The 14,890-nt window shown below is 39.7% G+C and overlaps 1 protein-coding gene across 1 annotated transcript in view; it reads left to right on the top strand.

Annotated features, from left to right (window-relative positions):
* prim2 (DNA primase subunit 2) overlaps nt 1-14,407 on the top strand; it is a 174,370-nt gene extending 159,963 nt beyond the window's left edge. The window contains exons 12-13 of the mRNA XM_072558388.1: nt 4,768-4,836; nt 13,133-14,407. Coding sequence (XP_072414489.1) covers nt 4,768-4,836; nt 13,133-13,369 — 306 coding nt within the window. The 3' untranslated portion in view covers nt 13,370-14,407. The remainder of the gene's footprint in view (nt 1-4,767; nt 4,837-13,132) is intronic.
* Nucleotides 14,408-14,890: the final 483 nt, after the last annotated feature.

Genomic DNA, 14,890 nt, shown 5'->3' with positions numbered 1-14,890 from the left:
GTACAGGACATTGGTTATGTGTCACTTTCGGAATACTGCGTTCAGTTCTGATCTCCCAATTGTAGGGAAGATGTTGTGAAACGTGAAAGGGTTCAGAAAAGATTTACAAGGATATTGCCAGGGTTGGAGGGTTTGAACTGTAGGGGAGAGGCTGAATAGGATGGGGCGATTTTCCTGGAGTGTCAGTGGCTGAGGGGTGGCCTGATAGAGGTTTATAAAATCATGAGAGGTGTAGATAAGATGAAAAGCCGAGGGTCTTTGTTCCCAGGGTAGGGGAGTCCAAAACTAGGTGAGAGGGGGAAAGATTTAAAAGGGATCTAAGGGACAATGTATTCACACAGAAGACAGTGTGTGAATGGAATAAACAGCCATAGAAGATGGAGGAGGCTGGTGCAACATTTAAAAGGCATCTGGGTGGCTACATGACTAGCAAGAGTTTAGCAGGATTTGGGTCAATTGCTGGCAAATGGGACTAGGTTCATTTGGAATCTCTGATCAGTCCAGATGAGTTGGACTGAAGGATCTGTTTCTAATATGTTTGACTCTGAGACTTCTAACTCATCAGGTCATGGTGCATTTAAGTATTGACAGCCTATCCAATACCACTTTCTTATGAATTTTAAGCCCTTATAGTGACTGAACATTGTCACCTTGGCCTGGGTAACAGGTGCCCCATAGCTAAAGCTAGTGTTCAATTAATACCTCTGCCATGTCTATTACTTCCACGTGAAAATGCATTATTTGGTCACTAAATAGACCCAATTTTCATTTGTCCTTTTTCTATTTGCTTAGAAGGCTGTGGGATTTCCTTTTATGTTTCCCTTTTTTTGTTGTCTCTCTGCTTTTCATATTTGCTTTTCACACAATCCCCTCAGATCCTATTGTATTCAGAAAAATACAGTCAAAAATAGAGCTGGGCAAAATTTTTAGATGCTGTGGTATGATCTTTTGTCTGTGCTGTGTCAGTCATTAATTTTAAGTGTGGCATTTCATCCCTTCAGAAAAGAAAAGTTAGTGAAGGAAATTACAATTAGACATAAAATATAAAAGAGTAACATTTAAAAGTAATGTTTCTGCACTAATCTCACCTGTCTTACGTGATTTAAATCTAACATATTCCTCACCTATGCATCCTGATTTAGATACTATATATTGTTCTTAAATTTGAAGTGTTTTTCTGTTCTTTATCATACCAGTGCCCTGTCCTAGATACCATTCTGGATCAGATTTCTGGGACAGTCTGGGAAAAGCTATAATAATGGCAATCACTATATTCCTTTGCCGTTGACTTCAAAATCACTTAAGGAGAAATAGTCGCCAAAGGCAAGAGGGTGGGTAACCAGACAATAGCAATATGAAGTATTGACAGGTAATCAGAGGTGACATGAGGGAAAATGAGTTCCACTTTAGCTTATGATGTGGCTGAAAGCGTGATTGAAGCTGATTAATTAATAACTTTCAAAATATAGTTGGATGGATACATGGAGGAAGAAATTCCTTGGCTCTGGGGACAGAGCTGGGGAGTGGGACTAACTGGATAGCTGTGGCACAGGCATGATGTGTTAAGTAATCTGTTATGTCTTATTCAGTCGCAGGCCTTTTTACTGCAAACAAAACAATGAATAGCAGTGTTTCTGCCACTGGAAACTATACAAAATCTTGCTTCTTCTCATTCATTGTTAAAGTTCAGACTTCCTTCATTTCCACCCATTCAGTTGTCCTTCCAAACTATACAGCAATAGCCGCCAAGCCTAATGCCCAACGGTCTCCCAGAACGAGTAGCAGCAAGTTGACCAATGAAAATGCTTGAATCTCTATCATCCCTTTCATGTCCTTAGAATGTTTCAAAGCTTTACAGCCAATGAAGACCCTTATGTTTTGAAGTGTTGTTTCTGTTGAAGTATTGGGGAATGCTGCAGCCTATTTGCACAAAGTGAGATCACAGAACTAACACAGGAAATTGACACAGAAGCGTTTCTGTGGGTAAAAGCAAATTACTGCGGATGCTGGAATCTGAAACCAAAACAGAAAATGCTGGAAAATCTCAGCAGGTCGGATGACGTTTCGAGTCTAACTGACCCTTTGTCAAAGCTAAAAAATGGGAGAAATAAGGAGGTATTTATACTAGGCTGAGAGAAGGTGAGTCATGGCTCCAGAAGCAAAGGTAGCAATAAAGAGGTGATAATGACAGTGTATAGAGAAATTATAGGGAGATTAGGATCTGTGAATGACCAAGGTTGAAGCCAGTGCTATGTGACAAAATATGTGAGGGATGGGGGGGATGGGTGAATCAGAGGCAAAATGGAAAACAAGGGAGGAGGGTAGGCGAAGGAGCTGAGAGAAAGGGATAGAGTCCTTACAGGACGTAGGGTGAGAAGAGCTGTAGTCCAGTGAGGCTCAGCGCATACTGGAGGAACAGCATCTCATCTTCCGACTAGGCACGTTATAGCCTGTCGGTGTCAATATTGAGTTCAACAACTACAGATGATTATCCCATCTCGACCCTTCTGTTTTCATTCTGCTCCGTAATTTTATTTCATTTATTTTATTTTTTTAAAGTATTTTTTTCACTGTTCTGTACCTCTTATTTCTTGATTGTCTCTCTTTCTCTTGCTCCCCATTCTCTCATCACCTTTTCCTCTCCTCTTCCCCCTTTGCTACCCTTCTCCCCTGTTTTCCATTTTGCCTCTGCTTCATTCATCCCCCACATAATTTGTCACATAGCACTGGCTTCAGACTTGGTCATTCACAGCTCCTAATCTCCCTATAATCTCTCTATGCACTGTCATTATCACCTCTATATTGCTACCTTTGCTTCTGGAGCCAGGACTCACTTTCTCTCAGTGTTGGAAATCTGAAATAAAAGCTAAGTGTTAAAAGCACACAGCAGGCCTGGCAGCATCTGTGGAGATGAAGCAGTGATGATTTTTCATGAGAATGGCCTTACAGTAATGTGATAATCTTCACTGTTTTAATATTAATGCTTCTGAGATACATATTGGGCAGGACAGTAGGAAAAATTCACCAGTTCATTTTGGTAGTGGCCGTGGGATCTTGTACAGGCACCCATTGTGGCTGAAAGGGCATTGGTTGGAACCTCTCATCTGAAAGTTGACTCTTTTGACTTGACTTCAGTTTGACTTTACTTCAGTTTCTCAGTTCTGCAATCAGAGTACCCATGTTCAAGTGCACCACAGTTGACAATTGGAAATTCCAAGACATTTTGCAAATGGGCACCCGTGACCTCATTTTGTCCTCTTACCCATAGTGCTTAGACTACACTTAAATACCCACTGTTGGTAAGACATTTCAGATGAGCCCAACCCATGCACGGCATTCATTTTACATTTATAAACAAATGTTTGGCATGTGGTAATATAAATATTTGAGGAAAAAAGATATTTTGTTCAGACAGATTTTACATACGATAGAAAGAACCAGATACAGAATGGGTTGCACTCTGATAGTGCTGACTATTCAGTCCTGTTTTGAGTGAGCACCCACCTTCCAGGTAAGATGTATTAGAATCATGGAAATTTTCTTGCTCCTCCTTCAGTAAGGAATGTTTCAAACATTTGTTTATAACACAGCCTCCTACAATATGAAATGAACAAGTCTTGAAATGACTGTTGACATTTATGAAATCCATAAGTTTTGATAGCAATGCGCAGTGTTCATGTTTTAATTTAACAGCACAACCCACAGTCCAAGAATTGTCTTCAGGGCATTAACTTAACGCAGAGATGTGGAATTTATTTTATTTTATCTTCAGTTTATTAAATATAAAACAATGGCAGGTTTTATTGCTCTCATGGGCATTTGACATATTATCTTATGATGAATTTTATTTGGTTGTTACCTTGCGTGAGAAGGAAAGAACATACAGATCAGAAGTTTAAAGAATTTGACAGATGTAAGCTTGTGAATTGACTGTTGGTTAGATTAAAATCTTTCCATTATTTTAAGGACGCCTTTTTGGAGGGGCTCACAATATCATTGATATCAAAAGGATGAGATTTTTGCCAAACTTTTAACAACGTGATTCCTTTGATCTCCTGCTCACTGACATTGGTTGAAACACCTGCCAGTACTAATACACTGTGATATTCAGCGACAACTACCAGGGAGTTTGAAATTCAAAGAGTGCATGTGTTTGACAGTGCAACCGACACATATAGGAGACATCTTGAAATTTGACATTTGTAAGTGGATGGTTATCTCCTCAGTTTGCCAATTTGGAGCAGATCTAATTGGTGCAGAGTGAGTGAAAATTCTATTTATGTAGCATAATAAAGGAAAAACTTTACAGATCCCAGCAGCTACTAAAGAAAATCAATAAGAATGGCAGTTTTTATAAAGGCAAATAGATTAAATTTAGCTCAAATTAGGCATCAGGCTGCATAACAATACCTGCAGTGACACTGGCAATAGCTGCTCAGACTGGGACCTTTCATTTCCTTGTCCTACTGAGCTTTTGTGAAGGTGTAGTTAGAATCACAGGAACAGCAGAAATCTCTGACAATATTCCATTTATCTGCCATCTTCACTCAATTAAATGCTACTCATTGTAGTTGGATTTCAGCTAAAGGAAGAATGTGTGAGAAGTTTGTTGCACTGTTGGACCAATGTACCCTGTATGTTTTGTCTTACTAGTTGCGATTGTTCTAGTCACAATGACACTAGAGATTTTAAATGTCTATTGTTGCTATCCATTAGTTTAGAAATTGGATGAGCTCAACAAGTTTCTTTCTTTTTCTCCTGTTACAGATTCTGGATTTAGTGAAGGGGATGCATTACCAGCTGGCCTGTCAGAAATACTTTGAGCTAACCCACAATGTAAGGACATGTTTAATTTGCACTGCACAGTAATGAGAGTGACTTTGTCAGCCTTGGGATGTGACTGGAACCAGTGTATGAAAGTTGCTGTCTCAGAAGAATAATTGCAACCATCATTAGCTGTCGTGATTTGTTAAGTTTGATGGTCTTATTACTGAGACACAATTCCTTATGTTTCGTATTTTTCAGCAATACTTTATACTTTGGGTTGTTTTCAGGGGGCGTAGCAAATAAAAAAATTGAACACTCAAAAGTCTTGATACATAAATTAGGCCAATATTTCCATTTCAAGGAATTAAAACTACAATTATTTATGCCAGTTACTGTCAGCTGAGATTAAGTTTTATGTTAAGTCTAGGCTATTAAATCTAAATAATTATATTTTGTGAGACCATGTATCAAAATGATGAAGATTTTGCTGGATATTCCAAGGAAGATTATCTCCCATATCGTCGTTTGGTAGAATCCTCAGAACACACAAAATCATGAAAAGTATTGTCAGGGCGAAATAGAATATGATTGAAAATTGATCGTGAATCAAAACTTATGGCAGTAGAGATGTTGTCTGAGCAGTTGAATTGACACTTTGCCATGTAAGGGTTGTGCATGTAGTCCATCACTCTGTAATTTGTTCAAATGTATTATTGTCGCTCGCTTGTACGAAACATGAGCGTTGCTGAAAAAAATGGAGATTTTTGTCTTTCAGTCATCAGGCCTGATTCAAGAATGTCAAATTTCAAAGAAAACTACAAGAGGGTTGGCGAGTCATAGAGATGTACAGCATGGAAACAGACCCTTCGGTCCAACCCGTCCATGCCGACCAAATATCCCAACCCAGTCTAGTCCCACCTGCCAGCACCCGGCCCATATCCCTCCAAACCCTTCCTATTCATATACCCATCCAAATGCCTTTTAAATGTTGTACCAGCTCCACCTCATCCTCTGGCAGCTCATTCCATACATGTACCACCCTCTGCGTGAAAAAGTTGTCTCTTAGATCTTTTTTATATCTTACCCCTCTCACCTTAAACCTATGCCCTATAGTTCTGGACTCCCTCACCCCAGGAAAAGACTTTGTCTATTTATCCTATCCATACCCCTCATAATTTTGTAAACATCTATAAGGTCACCCCTCAGCCTCCGACGCTCCAGGGAAAACAGCCCCAGCCTGTTCAGCCTCTCCCTGTAGCTCAAATCCTCCAACCGTGGCAATATCCTTGTCAATCTTTTCTGAACCCTTTCAAGTTTCACAACATCTTTCTGATAGGAAGGAGACCAGAATTGCACACAATATTCCAACAGTGGCCTAACCAACGTCCTGTACAGCCGCAACATGACCTCCCAACTCCTGTACTCTAATACTCTGACCAATAAAGGAAAGCATGCCAAACGCCTTCTTCACTATCCTATCTACCTGCGACTCTACTTTCAAGGAGCTATGAACCTGCACTCCAAGGTCTCTTTGTTCAGCAACACTCCCTAGGACCTTACCATTAAGTGTATAAGTCCTGCTAAGATTTGCTTTCCCAAAATGAAGCACCTCTCATTTACCTGAATTAAACTCCATCTGCCACTTCTCAGCCCATTGGCCCATCTGATCAAGATCCTGTTGTAATCTGAGGTAACCTTCTTCGCTCTCCACTACACCTCCAGTTTTGGTGTCATCTGCAAACTTACTAACTTTACCTCTTATGCTCGCATCCAAATCATTTATATAAATGATGAAAAGTAGTGGACCCAGCACCGATCCCTGTGGCACTCCACTGGTCACAGGTCTCCGGTCTGAAAAACAACCCTCCATCACCACCCTCTGTCTTCTACCTTTTGAGCCAGATGTGTAGTTTTGAAGAATGTGTTAGAGAACTGTTGTGCCCCCTCTCTTCCGCCCCCCCCCCCCCCCCCCCCCCATGCATTTTTAAATTCAACAAGAGCTGAATGCCTGGATATATTCCTTTCTCTTGCAGAGGACAAGTTTCTTCATTTGAATGAATGTATCTGAAAACTCTGAGAGAGCCACTTTGGGGACAATAGTCACCTTGCATTTTCTATGGAAATACCTGGACCAATGAGTGTCGATTTAGCAACCAGTCAGCACCTTTTGCTCATGGAGTATACATTATTGTTCCTTTTGAAATTTGGCATTCTTGTACCTGTCCCAATGTGTGTAGGCCAAAGTGCTTCAACAGCATACATTTCTTTTTAGCACTACTCAATGCATCATTGAGATTCCCCACCACCATCCCCCCCCCCCAATTCCATCCCAGGAACCACACAGAATCATTCTTTACTATGAAGCATAGCAGCATACTAAAATATTAGAAAGTAACAAAACAACATTTATGCTGTCAGCCACAGCTCCGACAATTTTCTTAACACCGTTTTCCTGGTGATTGTAATTTTCTTGAGTTCCTCGCTCTCTTCTGTTTCCTGATTTACAGTTACTTGGAGTCATTGAGGTGTACGGCATGGAAACAAACACTTCGGTCCAACTCGTCCATGCTGCCCAGATATTCTAATTTCTAGTCCCATTTTCCACTATCTGGACCATATCCGCCTAAAACCTTCTTATTCAAATACCCATCCAGGTGCCTTTTTAAATGTTGTAATTTTACCAGCCTCCATCACTTCCTCTGGCAGCTCATTCCTCTCTGCGTGAAAAAGTTGCCCCTTAGGTCCGTTTTAGATCTTACCCCCACAACTTAAATCTATGCCCTCTAGGTTTGGACTCCCCTACCCTGGGTAAAAGACCTTGGCTAGTCACCTTATCAATGCTCCTCATGATTTCGTAAGCTTCTATCAGGTCACCCCTCAATCTCCAACATTCCAGGGAAAATAGCCCCAGCCTGTTCATCCTCTCCCTGTAGCTCAAACCCTGGCAACATCCTTGTAAATCTTTTCTGAATCCTTTCAAGTTTCACAACATCTTTCCAATAGCGGAGAGACCAGAATACTGGAATGTTACTTATATTTTCTATTGTGAAGACTAGGTTAACTCTTTTTTTTCCCATTATTAACTCCCTGACACTCTTACTGTAGTACCAACATGTATTTTGTTACCACTTTCCTTTTTCCGGATCAATCGAGGCTTTTGCAATTTGTTTTTATGCATTGAATTTCACCAGAAATTGGCTGTGTCAGTTTTGTTGAGTTTCCTGGTGGGTTTCTGTCTCCGAGGCTTATCAAGTTTCTTCACACAATTGTCCCAAACTTGCCTCATTAACCCTGTGCCACGCCACATATCCAATTCTTCCTATCGTTGTTGGTAGCATTTTTACCACTGCCAGGATTTCTCAGGATTGTGGCACTGCTACTTTTCCTCTAAAGTCCACTGTTGGTCCATTACATTTGAGGAAGCTTAAACCATTTCAAACCAGTCACTTTTATTCTCCAACAGCAAAAGCTAACAAAAAAAACATAAGCTACATTTGCCTCTTGGAGCCTGTCAAACGCCAAAAATTTTACATCCGAGTGTACCCAATCCTGATCTACTGGAACCAAATGTCAATTGAGTCCTGTCTATTTGTTGTCTTTGATACTGCAGTGCTCTATCATGCTGAAGGTGATGTTCCTCCTGCTAAACATCCTCATTTTCTTCATTAGAAGATTCTCTTGTTGCCTGCTCCAGTAGTGCAGAACACAGCATGCTAGGGTTATGGAGCATACCCTGTACTGTATAGCCTCCCAGATTGACCCAAGTAAAAGCACCTCATCTTTAGCACACCTGTCATCTGCTCACAAAGGCCCTAGTTGAAGGAGCAGCACTGTATCAATTCTCAGTAAGGGAATTGTGGAATGGATTCATCATCTGTGGTAACAGAGGATAGCTCTTGTCTCCTGAGTAACCATCATTGTAAGACATCTGGCCACTCAAACTCAGCAAGAAGAAGAAATTTCTCCAGGGTACGGGCATCATGGTGGCTCTGATGGCTCCTGGTGTAGAGTTCTATGCTGTGTCACTGTTGATCGCAGATAACTAGCACATTGATAGAATGGAACATTTTCTTATAGATTAAGTCAGCTGTGCATAGGCCTCTCAACATGATGTGAACAGTATATAGTACCCTGCACCGAGACAACCAACTATGTTGGCAAAGCCCACTGTAGCATATACCTCATAATATGGAATAAAGATGAACCCACAGATTGCTGGCACAGATTGCTTCGGTGACAGCCATTGCACATTTGTGGGTGGATATTCCCTTACGTGTGCCCAGTTAACTCCTTGCAAGTTATCATCTTGTTGGCCCCTGGGAAAAAATGGCCATCCACCCCTTCAGGTAGTAAGTCCTATTCGAGCAGCACAGTGTCCCAGGACCATCCCCGTCTGCACTTCTGCCATATCACTGCACCTCGCTCAACTGCTGGAAATGGCATTGAGGATGATAGAATCTGATCCTCTTGTGCATCTTGAAGGGATCTTCAACTGCAGCCTTTTTGTGTGTACCGAAAACAACAAATACTGGAGATATCAGTGGTTCAGGCAACATCCACGGAGAGAGAGTAAGCTAACATTTTGAGTCTAGATGACTCTTCTTCAGCTCTGATTTCTGTAGAGATTCCAGCATCTGGACTAATTTGCTCCCCTTCATGTGGGCATTGTTCAGCATCTGCTGGAGGTTACTGCTGGTCCTGGACTTCCCTAGCGCAACTTCCCTCCTTTGTGCAGCAACAGCAACAATAATAACAAAACCTAGAATTCTTGGTAACAGACAAAAATTTAAAGATTCTTGAAAGATGCATTTTGGTAAAAGACACAACATAATTAAAAATGCCATTTTTGTTGGCATTGACTTTTGTTTCATACCCTTAAGTAAAAAAAATGAAATAATTTGGATTTTTAAGATTTTGTTATACAGACTTTGGAAAGGAATGTTTCTGAACTGTTTTAATGCTCAGGCAGTGGATCAGCAGCTGTGGAACGTAGTGACCTTTTCAAGTTTTGATCATTGTAGGCTTTTGTTTATTGAACAAATTATTTTAATTCAATATTTGTTTACAAAGAAATTGATAATTCTGTATTATCGAGCTGGAATATTTAGTATCTCTCCACACAGAAGTTGGTCATTCAACGTAGCATCGTTGTGCCTGCTTTTTGAAAGATAATCCAAACAATCTCTTTCTTCTGCTCTGCAAGCTTTTCAAATATAAATTCATTTCCTTTGAAAGTCTCTTGAATCTGCTTCTACCATTCTTTTAGATATTGCTTGTGAGAACTTGAACTTGATTATATGTCAGATTATTGGTTTCTACTTCATCTTTAGCTATAGTGACTAGTTAAGCTCTCCAATGTAATATTCGATGACTGATCTTTTTCCAGGGTAGGGGAATCCAAAACTGGAGGGCATATCCTTAAGGTGAGAGGGAAAAGATTTAAAGGGGATCTAGGGGGCAGCTTTTTCATGCAGAGGCCGGTGTAATTATGGAATGAGCTGCCAGAGGAAGTAGTGGAATCTGGTACAATTCCAACATTTAAAAGGCATCTCAATGGGTACATGAATAAAAGGTTTTGGGGGATATGGACCAAATGCTGGCAAATGCAATGAGATAAACTTAGGATATCTGATTGGCAAGGATTTATTTCCATGCAGTACAACTCTGACTTTGTTGGCTGCATTCTTGCTTGTCCTTTGATGTGAAGATGACCACAGTATGCCAATCTTGCTGATCATCTCAGTATCTGGTGTTTTGTCCTGCCATTTAATCCCCAGAAGTACCCAAAGTCACCTCAGATGCAAGTGATTGTACTCCTTGGCAAGACTTTAGTGCATAGTCCAAGCTTCACCTGCACAGTGTGCAGGACTGTTGCGAAATAGACTTTGCTTGGTTGGCGAATTTGCTTGCCTTCATTCCCAAACTTATGTTTGAAGTCTGCCCAAGACCACACTTGATTTGCTTCTATGATTTTTGTAATAGTCTGTGTGCTGCCAATACAAGTCAATTTATCCATTGATGACAGGTTCTGGTCCTGGAGCTTAGGGCTTCCCTGAAGCAACCTGATACGTACCTCAGACTTTTTATTGGGCTGAACTGAGAGTTAAAGTTGTTACATGCATTGCAGAACAAGTCAGGCTGTGCTGCAATTCCAGCTCTGAACTAGCAGTTAGTGCACAGTTATTGGCTCGCAGGAAGTTGTAAAATATGTCCTTGGGTACTTTGATCTTTGCCAGGAGTCTTCTCAGATTTAACAGCTCCCTGACCAAATGATATGTAATTGTGATACCAGATCAGCATGAGGGAAGGTATCAGAGAGCATAGGTTAAAAAAAAACATGCTGAAGAAATTTGCTGTGAACATGCAATTTGCTTTTAATCAAATTTGTGACTAACAATGGATTAGAAGACTTGCCATTGTCCAGGATGTGACAAAAATGTAATTGTGGAACTGTCGAAGCATTGTATTGAATTTTTTTAGGGCAGTTGAATTTCTCAATTGCTTCCAAAGACTCTTATTACTATTGTTTTCATGTTCTGTTCTTGTCATTTCTTTTGGATCTAACTTGAAACACCATATTGCTGATTCCTCAACCTTTTTTGAAACAGCCCTGACTCTGGCAGCAGACCCTGGTTAAGATATTACACAGTGGTTTGGGAGGATTCTGGGGAAGATTTTGACAGCAATGGAGAGAAGTGCATTCCTTTCCACTTGTAGTGGTGGCTAATGGAAGCATCTTTGTATTTGTGCAGGTTGGTTTCCTGCTCCTACAGAGACTGAAAAAGTTCACTGAAAATCTTATACAGGCACTGCCCCTCTAGCCTTGGAGACCTCAGCTGGAATAGTGTCAGTTCCTGGAGCTTTGCCATTAAACATAGGTTTAATTGCATTTGTGTTTCTATTAGCACAGGACAGTTATCAAAGGAGCACTTGTAAGCCTAGTGTGGTGGCTTTTTGACTCCTTTATTGATAGACAAAAACCAGTTGAGGGCATTGGTAAAGAACTTTATGCCTCCTTCTAGAGTTTGAGCTATTTCTATCAGGAATATTGTCCTGTCTAAGATACTGAGATTTAATGAAGTATTAGTGGACTAAGGACCATGTAGACAGAATTCAGAGCATTATGGAATCCTTTACAGTCTTTGTGGTTTGCATGTGACCAAAATGCATCTGCTTTCTGATTCAGCCAAGTGTCTTTTATTTTCCTGAACTTGAGTTCAGCGGATATTTTACTAGGCAATGTGCTTTGATAGTGCTGACTTGTCATCGAGATAAACCCTGTCAAGATGATGGTTCTCCATAAGTCATCTGGATTACTTTGCTGTTCTTTTCAAAACAAACCTGATGCTTAAGAAAGACCAAGGGTTTCCAGAGCAATAAGTTGTTCTACATCTCTGAAGGTGGTCAAGTCATCCTCAATGTAGTTAAGTCGATTTTCACTGTGTGCAGTGATTTCTTACGGAAATTCCTTCATGACTGCCTATTTGAGCCTTGAGACATTGGAGAAGTTTCTGGATCTTCACTGGGCTCCAAGGGAAAAATATTGCTTATCATTGGCAAAATCATTGCACTCTTTGGTATATCTTATCTTGTATTGGTCCTTACCTTCACTCAAGTCACTCCAGGGAAATGTTTGCATGCGACATTGGCCATACCTCAGTAAATTATTTGTCAGCACAGCATCATCTGTAATACAAAAATGCTTTTGTGTAAGCACTTCGAGGCATCATAACTTGTTGGGCATGGTTATGTAAATGCAAATTATTGTCTTTTTTAGTTGGAAGTAGAAATTTTATCTTTGACTTCTTATATATCAGGTTAAATTTTCCCAGTGTAATTGAACTTTGGTTTTAGGGGATTGACTAGAATATTGAGGTCGTATACTGCTGCTGTACCAGCTTGAAGCAAGTTGACCAGTTAAAGTTTGAATTGAAATCTCATTTGAATGCACTGTCACCCTACAAGTCCAGTGCCAATAAATTGTTGTGTTTCATATTTTATGCAGAGTAAATGAGGCTGAAAGAATTTATTAGTTTGTTAAAAATATTGTCCATAATTATTTGACAAAACTAATTTTGTTTCATTTCAGTATAATTTGAACCTGCGTGCCGTCGTTTTCCGTTTTCTTTTGAAAATGGTTAATCTAACTCAATTTATTTTATTTTCCTCATTGAATTTTTCTTAAGTAACATTTTAAAATTTGATTTTCATAAAGTACATGCTGGAAACGTTAACCATATACTGTTCTTGATCTGTTTAATGACTTGGCATGTAGGATAAGTGTTGTTATTTTGAAATTAATGCAGTGTGATGATGTACAATTTAAAGTCACCAAATTTTTAGTTTGTTTCTTTCTGCTTTTTAGATTGACGAAGTTGGATTTTCCCTAACCCATCCAAATCAGTATTTCAATGAGAGTCAGAAGCTCCTGAATAGCAGCCGAGATATCAAAAAAGAGTCCAACCAGCCTGATAATTCTCAGTGGAACCAAGGCAGTCAGGCTACAAGAGGTGTGAGCACTTCTGCCTCCAAACCCATGAGTCAGGTGTTGTCATCAGACATGGATGGTTTGGAAGAGCTTCTCAGTGAAGGGTACATGTAGTCATTATCGCTGATGTTGGTATCCAGCGGATATGCATTGTGGGTTCTTGCATTTCCTAAAGTGACTCTTCCATATTCTTGTTCTGTTTATTTCACCCCGTCAAAGAGTAAACTTCAGAAAGTTTGGATGTTTTCCAGAACAGTTTGAAAGCAAACATGTGAACTTGTTTATAATACTTTCACCAATAAAAACCCTCAAGACTGTATGCTGTTACCTAGTTATTGTGGCTAGTACATATGTGCCAGCAGACTGGGAATGAACTCTGAATAATTAACATAATGCAAGGTATAGTATTTCATATAGATTCCACCTTAGTTTTTCATATATGAAAAGATGTAAAATATGTTAGTGCAGTGCCTTAATACTTTGCCACTTTAGGATACTTTTATAAAATGTAATGTAAAAGAAGAAATTTTCAAGCCCAGCCTACCGAAATGTAGTGAATACTTTAGTGTTGATAGTATTTGACCAATCGGTCCCTACCTCCTCTACTAATCTACATCATTGCAATGCAATTGTGTTGTACAGTTAATGGCTTTACCATCATTAGCCAATAATATCGGCTTTGTTGTATTCTAATGTGATCTGTTCTTCCTCTTTCCCCATCAGGTGAAGCATATGTACTTTGTATGAAATTGTGTATCATCCATGCAGATCAGCAGCAGATGAGTTTGTTTCAATTTTAATATTTGCTTTGAGTGTTCAGCTTTGCATATTGAAAATAAGTTAGTGGAAAAGCAAGTTTCTAGAAGGCTTGATTTTCTTCCAAACTTAAACCAATGTATTTTTAAAATCAGAAACATAATTTCTAAAGCAACCTGCAAGAGTTGTATTGTAAGCTACCCTCAGTATGTAGCTTATGGAACCACTCCATCCTTTGGTATGCAAAAGTACGCAATTAAGGATTAGTTGCCTTCTGCTTCATTATGCTCCCTTGGAGCACAATCAGTATTGTGTTGAATGGTTGCGTGTGTGGTGTAAGTAAGGGGTCTTTTTGGAGGATGTTTATTAACCATTAAAGATCTATTGATCATAGAATGACTCCGAGAATTTATTGTAATTGGGTGTTACTAATGAAGGATGTCTGCTACTTATCTGATATATGTTTCCCGTTGGCTAAGTGAAGCACAGTATTGGTCTAGTGTAAAAGTACTGCAATGACCTTGACTTTGAGTTTTGGCAGCATTCCTCATGCCACCCCTGAAGAAGATCCTGTGGTAATCATGAATATCAGAAATGGACAAATTGTATTAACTCATTTCTAGAAGTCTTGGAATGCATTTGGATCTGTTGCTGAAAAGTGAGTTAAATGTTGTAATAGAGAGTTGAATATTGGTGCTGTCTTAAACTGTTGCAGCTTTCCCAGTTTTGTAGGTGGGAGCCATCAATGCATTCTCAGATCAGCAGTGAAAGAAAAATTCCAGAGAACACTGTACGATAGCTTCAAGAATCAAGTGCTGTGAACCTTAGTAAGATTAATAAAAACTGTGAATACTCCAGTTTGTTTTAAATTGTCTGTAT

The sequence above is a fragment of the Chiloscyllium punctatum genome, chromosome 3, assembly GCF_047496795.1.
Source record: "Chiloscyllium punctatum isolate Juve2018m chromosome 3, sChiPun1.3, whole genome shotgun sequence".
NCBI classification, from domain to species: Eukaryota; Metazoa; Chordata; class Chondrichthyes; order Orectolobiformes; family Hemiscylliidae; genus Chiloscyllium; species Chiloscyllium punctatum.
The sequence above is the reverse complement of the archived record's forward strand: the minus strand, read 5'-3'. Positions and strand labels throughout refer to the sequence as shown.